The sequence below is a fragment of the Miniopterus natalensis genome, chromosome 15 (assembly GCF_054644295.1).
Source record: "Miniopterus natalensis isolate mMinNat1 chromosome 15, mMinNat1.hap1, whole genome shotgun sequence".
Taxonomy (NCBI): Eukaryota; Metazoa; Chordata; class Mammalia; order Chiroptera; family Miniopteridae; genus Miniopterus; species Miniopterus natalensis.
In genome coordinates, this window is record NC_142095.1 from 39,542,985 (window position 1) to 39,562,704 (window position 19,720).

At 36.8% G+C, this 19,720-nt stretch overlaps 2 protein-coding genes across 8 annotated transcripts in view; one reads left to right on the forward strand and one right to left on the reverse strand.

Annotated features, from left to right (window-relative positions):
• The window catches only part of CCDC66 (coiled-coil domain containing 66), a 44,196-nt gene extending 25,865 nt beyond the window's left edge, over window positions 1-18,331 (forward strand). For all 4 annotated transcript variants that reach the window (XM_016204511.2, XM_016204512.2, XM_016204513.2 and 1 more), the window contains 5 exons: window positions 12,581-13,068; window positions 13,676-13,716; window positions 14,474-14,715; window positions 14,963-15,087; window positions 16,497-18,331. In XM_016204511.2, coding sequence (XP_016059997.2) covers window positions 12,581-13,068; window positions 13,676-13,716; window positions 14,474-14,715; window positions 14,963-15,087; window positions 16,497-16,583 — 983 coding nt within the window. In that variant the 3' untranslated portion in view covers window positions 16,584-18,331. The remainder of the gene's footprint in view (window positions 1-12,580; window positions 13,069-13,675; window positions 13,717-14,473; window positions 14,716-14,962; window positions 15,088-16,496) is intronic.
• Window positions 15,390-19,720, reverse strand: part of TASOR (transcription activation suppressor) — a 51,561-nt gene continuing 47,230 nt past the window's right edge. For 2 of the 4 annotated variants that reach the window (XM_087825038.1, XM_087825037.1), the window contains 2 exons: window positions 19,357-19,521; window positions 15,390-18,487 (listed from right to left, as the gene is read on the reverse strand). In XM_087825038.1, the coding sequence (XP_087681164.1) occupies window positions 18,021-18,487; window positions 19,357-19,521 (632 nt within the window). In that variant the 3' untranslated portion in view covers window positions 15,390-18,020. Of the gene's footprint in view, window positions 18,765-19,356; window positions 19,522-19,720 lie in introns of all 4 variants that reach the window. The other 2 variants (XM_016204509.2, XM_016204508.2) reach the window with 1 other exon arrangement.

Below are 19,720 nucleotides of genomic sequence, written 5' to 3' on the forward strand. Positions count from 1 at the left end.
CCACAGCAAGACACATCTTAATTAAAATGCCAATTTACATTCCCACCAACAGTGAACAAGGGTTCTCTTTTTTCCACGTCCTTTTCAACACTTATTTCTTGTCTTTTTGATAATAGATATTCTAAGAGGTTTGTGGTGATATCTCATTGTGGTGTTTATTTGCACTTCCCTGATGATTAGTGATGTTAAACATCTTTTTATGTACCTATTTGCTATCTGTATGTCATCTTTGGAAAATTGTTTGAATTTTCTGCCCATTTTTTCATCGGATTCTTTGTGGATTTTTTTTTGCCATGTGTTGTATGAAGTCTTTACATATTTTGGATATTAACCCTTATCACATATGATTTGCAAATATTCCACTCAGTAGGATGCCTTTTCATTTTCTTGTTGGTTTTCTTTGCTGTGCAGAAACTTTCTAGTTTGATGAAATCCCACTTGTTTACTTTACTTTTGTTGCTTTTGCTTTTGGTATTAGATCCAAAAAATGATCACCACAACTGATGTCAAGGAGTGTACTACCTATGCTTTAGGAGTTTTATGTTTCTAGGTCTTAATAATCGAGCCTTTAATCCAGAGTTAATTTTTGTGTATAAAATATTGGTCCAATTTCATTCTTTTGCATTTGGCTCTCTGGTTTTTCAGCACCAGTTATTGAAGAAACTGTATAATCTTGGTTCCTTTGTTATAAATCAATTGACCATATATGTGTGGGTTTATTTGTGGGCTCTCTTATTCTGTTTTATTGATCTGTGTTTTTGTTTTTATGTTATTACCATATTGTTTGATTGTGATTGCTTTGAAGTATAGGTTGAAATCAGGGAGTGTGTTGCCTCCAGCTTTGTTATTCTTTCTCAAGATTGCCTTGGCTTTTTAGGGTCTTTTGTGGCTCCATACAAATTTTAGGATTATTTCTTCTATTTCTGTGAAAAATGCCACTGGGATTTTTATTTATTTATTTAAATATATCTTTATTGATTTCCGAGAGAGGAAGAGAGAGGGAGAGAGAGAGATAGAAACATCAATGATGAAAGGGAGTCGTTGATTGACTGCCTCCTGCACGCCCCCAACTGGGGGTTGAGACTGCAACCTGGGCATGTTCCCTGACAGGGAATTGAACCATGATCGCATGGATCCTAGGTGGATGCTCAACCCTGAGCCATGCCCATCTGGGCACCACTGGGATTTTAATAGGAATTTCATTGAATCTGTGGTTTTCTGGGTAGTGTGAATATTTTAACACCATTAATTCTTTCAATCTGTGAACATGAAGTAGTTTTTCATTCATTTGTGTCTTCTTGAACTTTCACTAATGTCTTACAGATTTCAGTGTACAGGTCTTTCATCTCCTTGGTTAAATTTATTCCTAAATATTCTTTTTGGTACATTTGTAAATGGGATTATTTTCTTCTCCTTCTGATAGTTTCTTATTGGTGTCTAGAACTGCAACAGTTTTGTATATTAACTTTGTATCCTGCAACTTCACTAAATTTGTTTGTTCTAAGAAGTCTTAGTGACAGTTTCACTTTTTCCTTGCTAATTTGGATGCTTTTTATTTCTTTTTCTTGCCTAATTGCTCTGGCTAGGACTTCCATTACTGTTTTGAATAAAAGCGGTGAGAGTGGGCATCCTTTGTTTTGTTCCTAAAGCTTTCAACTTTTCACCTTTGAGTATGTTAGCTGTGGGCTTGTCGTATGTGGCCTTTATTATGTTGAGGTTTGTTCCCTCTATACCCCCTGTTTGGGAGTTTTTATCATAAATGGGTGTTTCAGTTTTGTCAAATGATTTTCTGCATCTATTGAGATGATCATATGATCTGTATTCTTTATTAATGTGGTGTCTCTCATTGATTGATTTGTGTGTATTGAACCATCCTTTCATCCCTGAAATAAATCCAACTTGCTCATGGTGTGTAATCTTTTTTAACATATTGTTCAATTCATTGTGTTAATATTTTGTTGTGGATTCTTACATGTGTGTTCATCAGGGATATTGAGTTGTGATTTTACTTTCTTGTGGCATACTCATCTAGGTTTGGTATCAGTGTAATGCTGGTCTCATAAAATTAGTATAGAAGCATTCCCTTCTCTTCTAATTTTTTTGTAAAAGGATTGGTAATAATTCTTTCAATGTTTGGTAGAATTTACTAGTGAAGCCATCTGGTTCTAGACTTTTGTTTGTTGGGAGGCTTTTAATTACTCATTCTCCTTACTGATAATAGGTCTGCATTTGAGTCCTTTCTCTTTTTTCCTTGGTGAATCTAGCTGAAGGTTGGTCAGTCAATTTTGTTTATCTTTTCAAAGAACCGGCTCTTAGTTTCATTGATCTTTTCTGTTGTTTTTTAAGTCTCTATTTTGTTTATTTCCACTGCTTTTTTTATTTCTTAACTTCTACAAACTTTGGTTTTTATTTATTCTCCTTTTTCTAGCTCCTTGAGGTGTACTTAGGTTATTTGAGATTTTTCTTGTTTCTTGATGTAGGCATTTATTGTGATGAACTTTTCTCTTGGAACTGCTGTCACTGCATCTGATAAGTTTCAGTATGTTGTATTTCCATTTTAATTTGTCTTAGGGTATTTTTTGAAATTCTTTTGATTTCTTCTTTGACCCATTGGTTATTGAGTAGCATATCCACATATTTGTGAATTTTTTAGTTTTCTTGTAATTTTTTTTTTTTTATAATATATTTTATTTCAGATTGGGGGGAGAGAGAGAAACATCAATGATGAGAGAGTCATTGATCTGCTGCCTCCTGCATGCCCCCTACTGGGGATCAAGCCTGCACCCTGGGCATGTGCCCTAACGAGGAATCGAACCATGATCTCCTGTATGATAGGTCAGTGCTCAACCACTGAACCGTGCTCTCCGTGCTTCTTGTAATTTATTTTTAGTTACATACCATTGTGGTTGGAAAGTGTTTGGTATGATTTCAGTCTTCATAAATTTATTAAGATTTGTTTTATGGCCTTACACACGATGTATCCTGGATAATGTTCTGTGTGCACTTGAGAAAAATGTGCATTCTGTTGCTTTTGGATGGAATGTTTTGTATATATCTAAATTATATCTGGTCTAACATTTCATTTAAGGTCAATGCTTTCTTACTGATTTTCTGATGTAAATGGGATATTAACATCTATTATTATATTGCTATTTCTTTGTCTATTAATACTTGCTTTATATATTTAGGCATTCCTATGTTGGGTGCATAAATATTTACACATGTTATATCCTCTTATTGGATTGACCTCTTTATCATTATATAATGCCCTTCTTTAACATCCCTTCACTTTTAGTTTGTGTGTGTCCTTACATCTGAAGTGAGTCTCTTATAGCCCTCCCTTATGCACAGATTCACTTTATGTGGTTTCAGTTAACTTCAATTGACTGGTTCAAAAATTTTAAAGGGAAAATTCCGGAAAGAAACAAATTTTAAGTCACATGCCATTCCGAGTGGTGTGATGAAATCTTGTGCTGTCTCACCTAGGACACGAATCATTCTTTTGTCCAGAAAATCCACTCTGTATGTGCTACCTTCCCATCAGTCACTTTGTTATCAGATCAACTGTCATAGCAACACAGTGCTTGTGCTCAGGTAATCCTCATTTTACTTAATAATGGCCACAAAACACAAGAATAGTGATGCTCACAGTTGGGATGTGTCATAGAGAAGCCATAAAGTGCATGTATGTATAGGAAAAAACATACATAGGGTTCAGTACTATCTGTGGTTTCAGTTATCCACTGGGGATCTTAGAACATATCCCTCACAGGTAATGGAGGACTACTGTAGATGGGTCTTAATCTTTATATCCATTTAGCCACTCTATGTATTTTGCTTAGAGAATTTAGTCTGTTTATTTTAAACTGTTGGTAGGTATGTACTTACTGCCATTTTATTAATTTTCTGGCTGTTTTGTAGTTTATCTCGTTCCTTTCTTACTCTCTTCCTTTGTGTTTTTATGTTTTCTTTAGCGGTGTACTTAGAATCTTTTTCTCTTTTGTGTTTTTGCTTTGTGGTTACCATGAGACCTATATATAACAACTGATATTTATTGATTTTTTTTTTTTGAAAGAGAAAGAAAGGGAGAGGGAAAGAAACAGAGAAACATTGATGTGAGAATGAAACATTGATTGGCTGTCTCCCACATGCCCCCTACGAGGGATTGACGGCACAGTCTGGGCATGTGCCCTGACTGGAAATCAAACCAGCAACCCTTTGGTGCACAGGACGTTGCCCAACCAACTGAGCCACACCAGGCAGGGCAACAACTGATATTTATAACTGTTGATTTTAAGTTGGTAACAACTTGAGTTTGAATGGATTCTAAAGTGCTTCATTTTTACTCTCTGGCCCCCACATTTTATGTTTATTTTTAAATAAAATTTTATTCTGAAATACAAAGTTCTTTTTGATTAAAGTATAGTTGACATACTCTATTATATTAGTTTCAGTTGTACAACATAGTGATTTATTTACCTGCCTTACAAAGTGATCATCATGAGAAATCTAGTAAGTATCTATCACCATATAAAGTCATTACGTGATTATTGCCTGTATTCCCTATGCTGTATGTTACGTCCCTGTGACTTTTTTTAGTATGTTTTTATTGATTTGAGAGAAAAACATCGATGAATTGCCTCCCACACACACCTTGACTGGGAATCCAACTGGCTACCTTTCATTGCATGGGAATACACTCAACTAGCTGAGCCACATCAGCCAGGGCCATCCCTGTGACTTATTTTATAACTATAAGTTTTACCTCTAATCCCCTTCACCTTTATGCCCATCCCCCATTACCCAACCATCTGGCAACTGTCAATTTGTACTCCATGTGAGTCTGTTTTGTTTTGTTTGTTCATGTGTTTAGTGTTTTAGATTCCACTTATCAGTGAAATTATACCATATTTGTTTTTCTCTAACTTATTTTGTTTAGCATAATGCCCTCTATGCCCATCCATGTTGTCACAGGTGTCAAGATTTCATTCTTTTCTATGGCTGAGTAATATTACATTGTATATAAATACTGCATCTTTTTTATTCCTTTATCTGTGCATGGACACCTAGTCTCTTTCATATCATTGCTATTGTAAATAATGCTGCAGGGAACATAGGGGTACGTATATCTTTTCAAATTAGTGTTTTTGTTTTCTTCAGGTAAATGCCCAAAACTGAATTGCTGAATTATAGTAGTTCTACTTTTAATTTTTTGTGGAACCTCTATACTGTTTGTTTTCCATAGTGGCTGTGCCAGTTTATAGTCCCATCACCAGTGCCCAAGGGTTCCCTTTCCTCCACATCCTCACCAACACTGTTGTTTCTTGTCTTTTTGATAACAGCCATTCTGACAGGTGTGAGATGATATTTCATTGTCATTTTTGCTTGCATTTCCCTGATGGTTAGTGATGTTGAGCATCTTTTGTGTTTTGCCATCTGTATTTTTTCAGTGGGGAGATGTGTCTTCAGGTTTTCTGTCCATGTTTTAATTGGATTATTTGTTTTTTTTATTGAGTTTTATAAGTTCTTTATATATTTTGGTATCAACTCCTTGTCAGTAGGTTGCCTTTCTGTTCTGTTGGTGGTTTCCCTCACTGTGCAATGTGATCCCATTTGCTAATTTTTACTTTGTTGCCCTTGCCCAAGGAGATATGTCAGAAAAAAAATATTGCCATGAGAAATGTCACATAGTTTATTGCCTCTGTTTTCTTCTAGGAGTTTTATGGTTTCAGGTCTGATATTTATTTCTGAGCACTTTATTCTGTTCCATTGTCCTATGTGTCTGCTTTTGTACCAGTACCATACTATTTTGATTACTGTGTAGCTTTGTAGTATAGTTTGAAATCAGGGAGACTGAGGTTCCAACTTCAGTTTCATTTACCTCTGCTTTGGTCTTTATTCCTTCTAATTAATTTTGGGCTTTGTTTATTTTTCTACTTCTTTTAGGCGTAAGTGTAGATTATTTGAAATTTCTTTGGTTCTTGAGGTAGGCCTGTATTATTATAACTTCCCCCCTTAGAATAACTTTTGCTGTGTCCCATAGGTTTTGTATTATTGTTTCCATTTTCATTTGTCTCGGTATTTTTTTTCATTTCCTCTTTGATTTCTTCATTGACTCATTGATTGCTTGGTAGCATGTTGTTTGGCCTCCACGTGTATTCTTTCCAGTTTCCCTCTTATAATTATTTTCTAGTTTCACACCATGTGGTTCCAAAAGATGCCTGCCATAATTTTAATCTGAAACTTAATGACTTATTTTGTGGCTTAACATGTGACCTATTCTGGAAAATGTGTGCACTTAAAAATAATGTGCAGTCTACTGTTTGGAGATGGCATGTTCTGTGCATATCTACTAAGTCTATCTAGTCTGATGTGTCACTTGTCACTTAAGGCCAATATTTCCTTGTTGATTTTGTGTGGATTATCTCTCCATTTACTTAAGTGGGGTATTTAAGTCCCCTGCTATTATTGTATTAATGTCAGTCGCTCCCTTTATGTCTGTTAATATTTGCTGTGTTTTGCTGGTCCTAAGTTGGTTGCACAGATGTTTACAAGTGTTATATTCTCTTGTTAGATGGATCCCTTTATTATGATGTCATACCATTCTGCCACCATATGTCTTTTGAATGGAGCACTTAGTCCATTAACACTTAAAGTAATTATTGCTAGGTATGTACTTATTGTCATTTTAATTGTTTTCATACCAACTTTATAAGTGGTTGGTCTACTACCATTACTATATGTTTGCTTTTACTAGGGAGATCTGGGTTTTTTTGTGTTTTTTTTTTAACATTTTCTTATTTCTAGTTTTGGTCTTTTCTCTTCCACTTAAAGAATTCCCTTTAACATTTCTTATGATGTCAGTTTAGTGGCAATGTACTCCTTTAACTTTTGCTTTTCTGGGGAACTCTTTATCTCTCCTTTAATTCTGAATGATTACCTTGTCAACCAGAGTGTTCTTGGTTGTAGATTTTTTCCCTTTCATCACACTGAATATATTGGGTTCCTCCCTTCTGGCCTGCAAAGTTTCTGTTGAAAAATCAGCTGAGTCTTATGGGCATTTCCTTGTATGTAACAAGTTGTTTTCTCTTGCTATTTTAAAGATTTTTCTCCTAGTCTTTAACTTCTGACATTTTAATTATAATGTATCTTGGTGTGGTCTATTTGGGTTCATCTTATTTGGAACTCTCTGGGCTTTTCGGATCTGGAGTCAGTTTCTTTCCCCAGGTTAGGGACATATTCAGCCATTATTTCTTTAAATAATAATTCTGCCTTTTTTTCCTTCTGCTCTGGGCCCCTTATAATGTGTTGGTCTGCTTGATGTCTTCCATAAGTCTCTTAAGCTATCTTCACCTTTTTTTGTGTGTTCTTTTTTCTTTTTCCTGCTCTGATTGATTGAGTTCCTCTGCCCTGTCTTCAGGTTCACTGATCCTTCCTTCTGATTCTTATAGTCTGCTCTTGAACCCGTCTAGTATATTTTTTACTTCAGTTATTGCATTTTTCAGTTCTGTGACTTCTGTTTAGTACTTTCTTATATTTCCTCTTCATGGAACTTCTCGTTATGTTCACCCATTCTTCTTCTCAGTTTGGAGTATCTTTATGACCAGTACTTTGAACTGTTTATCAGGTAAACTGCTTATTTCCAGTTCATTAAGGCTCTTTTCCTTTATCTTGTTCTTTCCTTTGGAACATATTCCTCTATTTCTTCATTTTGCTGGACTTTGTGTTAGTTTTTGTGCATTAAATTTAACAGCCACTTCTCTGAGTCTTGGTGTAGCCTTAGGACATGAACCTTATCATTCAACCCTACCCTTGCTCTTGGTTCTCTCTCAAACCTGTGTGATTGTACAAGCAGCCTACTTTATTTTTAATAGCTCCCAGTCGTTGAGAGTATGCAAAAACATGTCATTGTCCCAGAATGGAAGTTCTCAGTCAGCACCTAGATTCAGGCTGATTGGAAATCAGACCCCCTAAAGCAACAGCTTGTACAGTATGCAGATATATACAGTGCTATTTGACCAGAAGCATTAGCCTTATTGGCCATAAGAGCTCGGTAATCTGTACGTGTCCCGTGCATTGTCATTGCAAAAATCGGCTCCAGATGAGTGTATAAGGCCCTCTGGTGGAAAAGACTGAGCAGCAGAAGAAAGCAGTCATCATCTCTGCTGAGGGTGATTCCAAAGCCACCGAGCTGATCGCCAACTCACTTCATACTGCAGGCGATGGCCTCATTGGGCTGCACAAGCTGGAAGCCACAGCAGACATCGTGTACCGGGTCTCTCACTCTCGGAACACTGCCTACCTGCTGGCCAGGCAGATGGTGCTATTCCAGCTAACCCAGGGAGGCCTGCCCTGCCTGCACCTCCTTGGGCCATGTGGACCACAACCCTGAGGATTCTTAGCATTGCCTGACTTCTTCCCCCACCCCAGAATCACTGAAATTTCATGACTGACATAAGGTGAAGGAAATAAAAGTGAAATCACTACAGATCTCTAAAAAAAGAAAGCCAACTAGTTCTAGCAAGGCAGAGGAAGAACATGAAGATTGCATATAATGGCTTGTGTTTGCAAACTAGAAGCCTGCCAAACCTGGACAAGCAAATAGGAATCTTAGAAAATCTGGTGGTATGTTTTAGTCTGCTGTGCATGCAGTTCCCTGGGGGTGGTAGCCTGCCAAGAACGGTCTCTCCAATTGTTATAGTCCCACAGGACCCAGGAATGCAAGCCCTCATGGCCTCCAGAGCCGGGACATAAAGGGGCATTCTCCTGGCAGCAGTCACAAAAAGTGGGACCCCAGATGCGTGTTACAGTTTACCTCCAGGAGATACTGGTGCTCTGGAATGGGTCACAGAGAGTATGAAGATGTCACATGTCAGCTGGAACGAGGCAGAGGGGGTGCTCAATTTTGGCACGTGCCTGGTGTGGTGGGGACCCATCTAGTTAAAGTCACCTGCTAGCCACAGTCCTCTGGAGGGTATCCCAGAAGGCCCCTAGATGTGTGTTGTTAGGTGCCTGCCTCTCTGGCCAATGTTTGAATAAAAGTTAACGATCCTCTTTCACATAAAGTCTGGACACATTTGGCTGCCTATGCATTGGGCCCTGGGGCAAGTGAATTCGTGTGTGAGCCCTTGTGGTTTCATGTTTGCAAGTCCTGTTGATTTTCAAAGCTAGATGTTTTGGGTGTTCATCTCTCAAGTGCAGGTTTTAAAAGTATGATGTGGGGTTCAAACCCTTTGCTCCTCAGGGAACTCAAAGCTCTGTGTTTTGAGTTCCCTCCTGACTGGTGGATTGCCATGCTGGAGGTAGGGTTTTGGCTTGATTGTGTCTCAGCCTCTCCTAGTGGCCTCAGTGTGGTCTTTCTCACTTGCCTGATGTGTAGGAGTCAGTGGGCCAGTTTTTAGGGTTTTTCCGAAGGAAATTGTCCATATGTAGCTGTAGACTCAGTGTGTCCATGAGAGGAAGTGAATTTAGGATCTTACTAGGTCACCATCTTGAACTGGAAAGCTTCAATTAAAAAAAAAATTAAAAAAAAATATCTTTATTCAGAGGGAGAGGGAGAGAGAAAAATATCAATGATGAGAGAGTTGTCATTGATCGGCTGCCTCCTGCACGCCCTGACTGGGGATCGAGCCTGCAACCCGGGCATGTGCCCTGACTGAGAATTGAACCGTGATCTCCTGGATCCTAGGTCGATGCTCAACCTCTGAGCCAAGCACTACCAGGCAAGCTTCACTTTTTAAATTCATTACCAATGCAGCTTCCTATCAGTATTTGTGGTTTTGGGGATCTCGTCTTTTCTTAAAAAGTACTAAAATCAATTTGACTGGTCGTAAGTTAGGAAATTATATTCCTTTAGAAATATCAAAAAGCCACTCTGGAGTTGCGTAATATAGAATCCAAACCCCAAAATGTCTCAAAGACGTCTATGCCCTAAAATAGCACTATTTTCTGTCAGTTAATTTTAGACCTACCTTTAAAACACTACCAAATTAAAGGAACTTTAAAAAGGAAAGTAGGGTAAAGCAGTTTGCCAGTGCAGCCTGCTCATTTGAAATTATTCTGCTTTGAGCTCGTTTTTATTGTTTTTTAATCCTCAACCTGAGTATATGTTCATTGATTTTAGAGAGGGAAGGAGGAAGGGGGGCAAGGGGGAGAGAGAGAAACTTCGATGTGAGAGAGAAACATCGATCGGTTGCCTCCGATATGTGCCCTGACCAGAAATTGAACCCACCACCTTTTGGGTGAACAGACGATGCTCCAACCAACTGAGCTACCTCACTGGGGCAGCTCTTGGTGTTTTTTGATAGTTGGCTCCTAAACTTGAAGAATCTGGTTTAGTCCCTTCCCCATGTTCACATAAATTCTCACCAGTTAAAGCAAAGTGAAACTAGGTCGTTAAGACTGTAAAGTTGTGTATGTAACACTGAGCAGCTCTAAGTAAGAATTTAATCAGTTGGGGTCCCAAAACTGAGTAATTCAAGATGGTTGATTTAGAAAGGGACCCTTACTAAAGGGACAGAGTCAGCCTGAGATGAAGTCACAGGGAATGTGCCAATGGAATAAATATTTTGACCTCAGTCTTTTCCCTCCCTTTTATCTGCCTGTGAACCCTCTTGACAGAAGCAGAAGCCAGAGGACCCAGGAACCTGTTGATATGGTTCATACCAGTCAGCCTGCCAGGGCAGAGGGCAGGATAGAGAAAGGTGTGTTGAGTGCAACTAGAGTGGAAAAAGATACCCGTTATGAGAAGGATGCAGGCTGGGCAGCCTCGCTAGGGATGAGTCCTGGGGCAGCTCTAGCTTGGAATAACACACCTAATAAGTATCCAAGATAACACAGCAGTAATGAGGCTGGGTTTTTTTTAATTTTTGATTTTGGGGGGGGGAGGGAAAGAGAAACAAACATCGATGTGAGAAACATTGATCGATTGCCTCAGGCATGCACCCCTACTGGGGATGGAGCCCGAAACCCAGGCATGTGCCCTGACCAGGAATAAAACCAGCGACCTTCCGGTGCACAGGATGATGCTCAATCAACTGAGCCACACTGGCCAGGGCTGTTCGTTGTTTCTTTTAATGTGCAGCCCAGACTTCCTCCTTTCGTTAGTTAGTTGTAAATTTAAAATTTTAACCACAAGTGAAAGTCTTTGCAAGCCATTGTTCAGCTGGTTACACAGCTGTGCTAGCTGAGCACATCACTGAACATTATATATGTAGTAAGGAAATTTCGGGTATCTTTTTTCTTGAGTGGTGAAACTTTTCCTGTTTTTTAGAATGGAGAAAAGTGAAAGGCAGTATGTGATTCATCAGGGGTGATCTGCAGGCAAACCTTAATGGTTATGTCAGCTATGAGAAAAAAACGTGAAATGCAGCCTGACTTTATATCAGCAGCAACATTTCCCTGAAATTTTGGGTCCAAAAGAGGAGATATAAAAGACATTTCCCAGTGCCTCTGGAATGAAAACAACTAAAGGACATTTATCAGATCCTTTTTATATTTATGTACTTTGTTAATTTCAAACAGAAAACTTCACATCTGACAGATTTTTTACATTGCTTATGACGAAAAGTTTGTCATTTACCATTGATAGGAAAAATGTAAATTAGACTTTCTTACAAGTAAACTTATATACACAAAATGGTTATTACATATGGTGCTTATATATTCAAGTGAAAGCCAAGACAACCCTGTGGGAAGTTTTGTTTAAAAAATGGCCTATATTGATGCTACAAATGAATCATCTGAAGTTCTGATATGTACTACATGGCATGGGCGACCCACTTGTGTGAGGGATCTAGCTCACACAATTTCAGATGGTGAACAATTTCAGAGGTGAAAGAAAGTAAAGGAGGTTGCTGGGGTCGGCATAGTGTGGAATGGGGCATGCTGCTTAGTGGGTGCCTGGTTTCTGAATGGGTCGAGAATTGCGTGGCGTTCTGCTTGAGGCCACTGAACTGCACACAAGTGGTTTCAGGGAGGGTTTAGAGAAACTAGAGCCCTGTGCACTACAGGCGGGAATGTAAGTGGTGCAGCCACTACAGAAAACAGTGGTCACCATGTGCTCTAGGAATTCTGGGCATATACTTTAAAGAACTGGAAGGATCCTGAACCGATATTTGGACATCCATATTTATAGCATTAACAAAGCCCAAAGATGAAGCAATCCATGTGTCCCCTGACAGATGGATGAACAGATGTGGTGTATACATACAATGGTGTATTAGTGAGCCTTAAAAAGGGAAGAAATTCTGATACATTCTACAACACGAATGAACTTTGAGGACATTATGCTAAGTGAAAATAGCCAGTCACAAAAAGACAAATAATGTGTGACTACTTACATGAGGCAACTTAGTCAAATTCATAGAAACAAAGTAGAATAGTGGTTGCCAGGGGCTCTGGGGGAGGGAGGAATGGGGAGATATTTAAGGGTATAGAATGTGTTTTGAAAATTTTAAGGAAAAAAGTTTTACAGCACAGTAACTAATAAAACGACTATCTTTGAAAAATGGTAAATTTTATGTTAGGTATATTTTAACCACAATTTTAAGAATCATCTGAAACTTTTTTTTTTTTTTAGATGACTTAAATACTGCAGTATTCACCAATGCAGAATCACATTGTGGATCAGTAATAGAGAGGGAAATTATAAATTGTTCGTCTCCTGAGATTCCTGCAGAATTTAATGAACAGTTTAACACTAAGAGAAACAAACAACTAAGAAGTCAGGACAAAGGAGCCAACTTAGAAGAAAACAGTTGGTATAATGAGCAGTGTAATCAGTTCACAAGAACAGAGAAACAAACAAAACACATGAAGAAATGTTCTAAAAGACCTGAATGGAATATAAATAAGCCACTCAAAGGATATATTCCAGCATCAGAAAAGTACCCTAAACAGCTGCAAAAGCAGAGAGAAGAAAAAAAAGTAAGAAGGCAAATGGAACTGCTTCATTTGGTAGAAAGAAATAATCCTGGAAACCTCTCTCAAAATAGAGGCACTTCACCAGTTTTTCATTTACCTCATCAAGACATGGAGCCAAAGTTCAGGTGGCATCTAGTCAAAAAGGTAAAGCTCTTCTGTCTTAAATATATATATTAAAGCATATATTGATCTTTTTAGATTGAAAACAGTTCCCCACATGCATGTTTTCACAAGGTGGCTGTTCGGTGTTTGAAGAGTAGTTCTAGAAATTCGCTTTACACTAGGGGATGGCAAACTATGGCCATGGACAAATCCGTCCTACTGCTTGCTTTTGTAAAAGTTTTGTAAGTACACAGCTATGTGCATTCCTTTTTGTATGATCTTTGGCTGGCTACACAACAGCTGCTGAGTTTATCGTGGCAGCAGAGACCACATGGCCCACAAAGCCCAATGTTTACAAATAATCTTGTCGTTTATAGAAAAAGTTTACCCTTAAACTTTGTATAGATAAATGCTATTCTTTATTCAAATACCCACCTAGAACTTGTTTATGATTCATATAGATAGAGGAGAATTTATAAGATAAGGAATTAATGGACTGGTTCTGACCCTGGAAAAATACAAACTCTATCCCATTATCTAGTATCTTTTACTCAAACATTATCCTCACATTTTTTCCAACAAACACTAAAAGTGTTGTGGGAACATATGCACATACTATTACTCCTTTCTGCATTTATCCATTTTTTAGGAAGAAGAACCTCTGAAAATTAATTCTTTCAGCAAAGAAAGGTATGTTATGGATAGATTGATTCCATAGCTACTTAGTGCTTTGTGTGTGGTATAAAAGAGGTAACAAAATATTTGCTCAAAATGTAGGTGGTGAAGCATGTATGTGTATAAAGACAGAATCAGGAAAGTGTGTGATTTCCAGGTGAGGAATAGAGGTTTAAGGGAAGGGATGGTTGGCATTTAAAATTACCTAGATTTTGAAGGCTGAGTTGAACTGGGCTTAGGTATTAGTCTAGGCAGGAATGTGGGTGATACTTTCTGTTATCTCCAGACTTAAACAATTTTGATTTTCCAGGTATGTCAACAGTGTCAATCCAAAGCATTCTGCTTGGATTTTGTAAGGGGAGGGGAGAATCATGACTGGTACAGATAATGAAAAATTCAATTAACCAATTAGATTTAGAACTTTTTATTTATGTCTTTGTGTAAGAAGTAGCTGGTTCAGAGTTGTCTCAGAATGTGGCTCTAACAGCAAGTTTAGGTGAGATGGTAAATACATTACTTTATGATGAATTGATGATGAATTGAGAAACATTAGAATTAAATAACCTATCTAGCATTGATCCTCAGGATCTAGTAGTTTAATCTCCACCACCAATAGAGTATATGTATCTTTAGCGAGTACACTAATAAAAACTCAAATTAATCCCATTCTGTTCTAAAGGTGTTACAAGTACATTTAAGATAAACTGAAATGTGATTAATCTAAAATACACAATTTTACATTAGTCCTTATTTGCTTTTTTGAAAAATACAGGTCTCAGTCACCACCAGTTCCTGTGGTGAAAAACAGAACGCAACAAACTCAGACACTAAAAAAGAGTAATTATGAAAGAGAGAATCTGATCTCAGGAGGCAGTGAAACAGAGTTATCACCCAGGATTTCTGAACCATCTCATTTTATTCCCTATGTTCGAACCAATGAAATCTATTACCTTGATCCAGATGCACCATTGTCTAGGCCTCTAACCCAGGATCCTCAGTACCAAAATCCACATAGTAAGTAAATATAGGTATTCTCCCCTCTAACTGTAAATTCAAAATTGGTATTCCTGTCCTAGTTCTAGAAAACAAGGTTTGCCCGTTTTTTGAAGTCCATTATTAAATTTTTAATTGAATGTTACTTCAGTATTGCTCAGTGCTTTCCTAGGATGTAAGTTTATTAATGAATCCTTAGAATATACTGTAGCATAGTGCTGTATCATTAGGAATGTTTTTGATTTTTGCCATTTTCTTTGGGCTTTAGATTGTGACCAAGAACGACAGCTATTTGACTCTGACTATGTCAGGGACCCACTTCTAAATCCTAACTTGGTGAAAAACAGGGATCGACAGCAAGCAATCCTAAAGGGATTATCAGAACTGAGACAGGTATGAACCTATTTTTATGACGTGTGGATGTGACTTTTTGTATATGGCTGTGTTGGAATGGCTGTTTTACTAAATGCCTGGTTGGTTACATGATTTATGTAACTTGACTGCATCCCAATTTAAAAAAATCAGTATTTACAGGGTGGGGGGAAAAGTAGGTTTACAGTTGTGAGTTTATTCTTGTATTACTTTCCATAAGAACTGTAAATCTTTAGCCCCACCCTGTGTATGTTGTTACTGAATGGAAATAAAACAGGACTTTCACCTTGCTATCTTTAAGAATTTCCAGCATGCAGTCATGAGACAGTTCAAATATTAAGACAGTTTTATTGAGTGAAAAATGCATACATTTGAATGGTAAAACATGACCAGCAAGGCCCTAAAACCAAAGGCAGAAAATATACAATTATGCTGTAATAGATCCTTAGTGATGCAGTTCACCCTTTTTAAAAATGTGTTGGCAGTGTTTGGAACCAAACATTGTTGACCCAAGTCCCAAATAATAATATAATTGAATATGAAATTGTATGTATAACCTTACCAGACTTTTTATCCCAGACCAATTATTGTGAATTCTCATCTTTCTTAGATAAAAATAAAATTCACTACTTAAAAATAAAACTTTTCTCCATCAGCTGCCTTAAAAAAAAAAAAAGTGACTTGCAAAATTTTTTCTGCAGTTTTGATTCACAGTGTACTTTTTGTATTTGGGGAAAATACACTGTCATTTTAGGAATGTCTTTTCCATGTTCAGTCATTTACCAACAATGCCTCTTGCATCGCAAATTGGTGATGCAAGTGTGGCTTACCATTTCTTTCTGTAGACCTAGAAAGTCATCCTCACTAACACAGGATTATGAAGAAAAGTGTCCAGTTTTTTTAAATGGTATGTTCGGTTTCATATAGATTGAATGATGTTACTCAAGCCTGGTGTAATTCACACATTAAAGATTTTTTTTTTTAACCTAAAACTTCTTTGTGGCAACAAGGTCGAGGAAGGAATATGATGTACACATTCATCCACGTATTATTTCAGCAGGGCCTTGTATTAACTACTAATGTAATGCAGGCAAGATAAACAGTAAAGCATTTGGCAGATGGGGGAATCTCAGCCCCATAATTATGTTGTAAGAAAAGTCATCCCTATTGGTTTCTGTGCTAAAAATATAATCTTACAAATATTGTAATAGCTATACAAATATCCAACTGTGAAAGTCTAGTGGGAAAATTACTGAAGGGTTTTTTTGAGTGATTAAAATTTACCATGACAAAGCTTAAACTGTAGCCAAATATCTGAGCTTATAGGTTTTCAAAGTAAATACAATTCCGGATTAACAGGATAAAAATGTAAAATAGGAATAATTTCCAAGTCTGCTGCACACCTTACTAATGTATCAATGTGATTTCAGGGCCTTCTCCAGAAGCAAAGGGAGTTGGAAACTAATCTCATGCCTTTAGCTGCCAATCAAGAAGAGAATTTTAGTTCTTCATTTTAAGTGTAGAAAATCAAATCTTTCACATTTGTCTTCCAAATTATAAAATGTCCTTGTTAATTGTAATTTTTCAAATAGCCTAATTTATTTTTTAAATGCTTATTTAAAACTTGTACATTATGTAGTAAAATGCTGTATATGTATAATTTTTTAACAATAAAACATACTTTTGTAAAAGTTTAGTGGTAAAAAAACTTTTTGCTCTATCACAATCTGGGTGTTTAAATCCTATAAAAACACATTCCTACTTACCTTAATACAGTCTGGAGTTTCTAATCCGTTAACAATGTTCCCTGTTTTTTATATATAGCTTACTAAATTGAAATACCACTTAGGTATTTTTCTCTATAAAAAGATTTAAAACGGTAGAAACTCTTTCAAGTTCTTTTGAGGTGTCAAAGGAAAAGTCTGGTTTAATACAATCCAACGTTTACTAAAATAACTGAGATTCAATCAGTTTAGGCTTACATGGTAATTTTTCTTTTCTCCAAATCCTGTTTTTTTGTAGGAACTGGAGTTTCTTCTCAAAAACATTTACAAGTTTGCATTAGTAATGGAGAGGCAGTTACTGGCAATAGATGTCTGAATTTATTTTAGTCTAGCATTTAAGTACTTACCATCTCAGAAAGATACTTCTTTTCTAAGACTGCCAGTTTAAAAATTTATAGCAAAGGGTTTGTTCCAAATTGTCCAATGCCTTTAACAAACCTATCTTTTGAAATATGAAATTGAAGTTGGTTAAGTCAAGGGCCACACAAGCACTGAAAATTATAATTATCAAGTCCTCTAAAATAAAAGTTTGACCAGAATTTTAGCGACATGCCTGAAGATAAAAAAATAATGCTGCCTGGTATTAAGGCCTAAGTTCTGTGTACATAGTTTATTATCTAAATGAAACTGAATTGTTAGATAAATCTTGAGGTACTGAGCCAAAATCCTGTGTTTATTATCATCACTGGCTTATACCTGTGTAAAAACACTATACAAAAGCTTAAATGAAAATAAATACAATAGTTGATACATCATTTCAGCAAAAGTAGTTGGTATCATCTAACATTAGAGGAAGAAAAGTAAAGCCATTGCTATTTACTACCCTTCTGCAACATCTAGTTTTATATATAAAACAGACTTCAATTTGAAGCCGAAGTACAGGTGACATACAAACATAAAACTTAAAAAGTGCCAACATGAGATAATTCAAGTACAATATATGTTAAAAATATATATTTATTTCAATTTTCATATGCTTTAACTGTTACAGGCCATCATGATTTAAATAAGAGGGGGGAAAAACATTTGAGAAAGGACAAATGCCTCTTGTTTAAAGAACAAAATATAAATTGTATTTCACTTTTAAGAAACAGAAAAAGTCCATTAACGACCTATGTAAAAGAAAAAAAAAGTTACTATAATTATTTCTTTTGAATATGGCCTGGAAAATCATTTTTCCCCCAAGCTTTCAGAATAAGCAGATAAAAAGTAATTTTCACTTTCTTGAGACTGACTTGATGAAAGGGCATATGGTGTTCCCAAAAATGTCTGGTGAGTGAGAACATTAAAATGACTACACTGATGGGACATATTTAACTGACTTTGATAAACCTGAAAGTTGCTATATGAATCTTGTTCAGCGGAATTGCTGTTCTGTCCTTCAGAGCTTACATCAATAAAAGCTCTCTCTTCAGAATCAATTTCATAAGTCTTGTCTTCTAATAAACTTTTTTGCACGTCAAGAGACGATTGCAACTCAATTTGAATATTCTTTTTTTGATCTGTTCCACGTGATCCTTTGGTCTCTTTCGCCAATAGTTCTGAATGAAAACTGCTGTATACTTCTATTTGTGAGATTTCATCCCCTGAATCCAGAGACATATCCTCTTCATCCTTTTCATCGTTTTCTAAAAGAGCTACATTTAAAAAACAAAAAGTCCTCCTCTATTGAAATACACAATTTGTTTAAGTTTTAAAATTATACACTACTCACACAATATAATGCGTCAGGGTCTGCAAGTCCACAATCCCTTAAAGCTTGGTCTTCTGCCACAAGTTCACTTATTCACAACACTCACACTAGGTGTGAATGTCCAGATAATCCGATGCTAAAAGCTTCTGCGAAATGTGTTCACGTTTAATGTTGGGAAATCCCAACTCCCAGCTCCAAAGGGGTTAATGTCAAAACAGCATCTAAAGTTATACGGTAATTCAGTATTTGACAAGACAAATACAAAATAAAAATCCTGACATCTAGCTTCACTGAACTACTACTAAACTGGTTAGCTGTATCAAATATTTGACCTCTGCTTTTCATCAAAATCAAAAGTACATCTTTTATGTAAAACCTGGAACCAAAGCAGAGGTCATCGCACAAAAGACTAAAGCTATGGATATCCCTGTTACTTGGTATTAAATTACTTTGTACATCCGGGGAGATTTAGTACCCCAATGCCAAATCCCCGTATCTGGTGTCCTTTTTAAAAACATAACCCCTTTGCTGACAACGGCAGCCAATAAAGCTGTAATACCCTCAAAGAGAAAATGCCTACTCTATAGTATGCAGTTCCCAGAAACTAGCAGCTTTTATTGACTACTGTATAATAAATGAGCAGATTTTATGTATGCTAAGTATAAGAATGATAAATTCCTTAACACACTTTCCCTGAAGCTGTTTACACCGAGGTGAGTGGTTTCGAAATAGGCATTTCACTATATGAAAACAGTGAAACCATTCCTCTTTTTCTGACTGCCTTAAAGAAAATGAAAACTACTAAAACATTACCTGACTGCGACTCAAGATTCTCATTAGCACCAAGCAGTGGAAGGTTTTCTTCTGCGACTGAGTTGTGATAGCCCACAAGATTTTTGAAGTTTTGCATAAAGGCTTCAGCAGATGCAACTACTATTCCATTATCTGTATAACTGGAGAGCATGTGGATATTCTTTTCTAAATTAAAAAGAAAATGCTTCAAGAGTAAAATACTTGAAAATATACATGGACAAATGATGGCGCCTGCTCCCAGCCCTCATAGAATTCTTTCCGCCACTTTTTCAGAATCATAGTTTAACAGTCAATACCCACTACAGCCCCACAAAATCCTTCCATTCACATTCCAATGTTAAAAGTAGAAAGCTGAAGACCACTG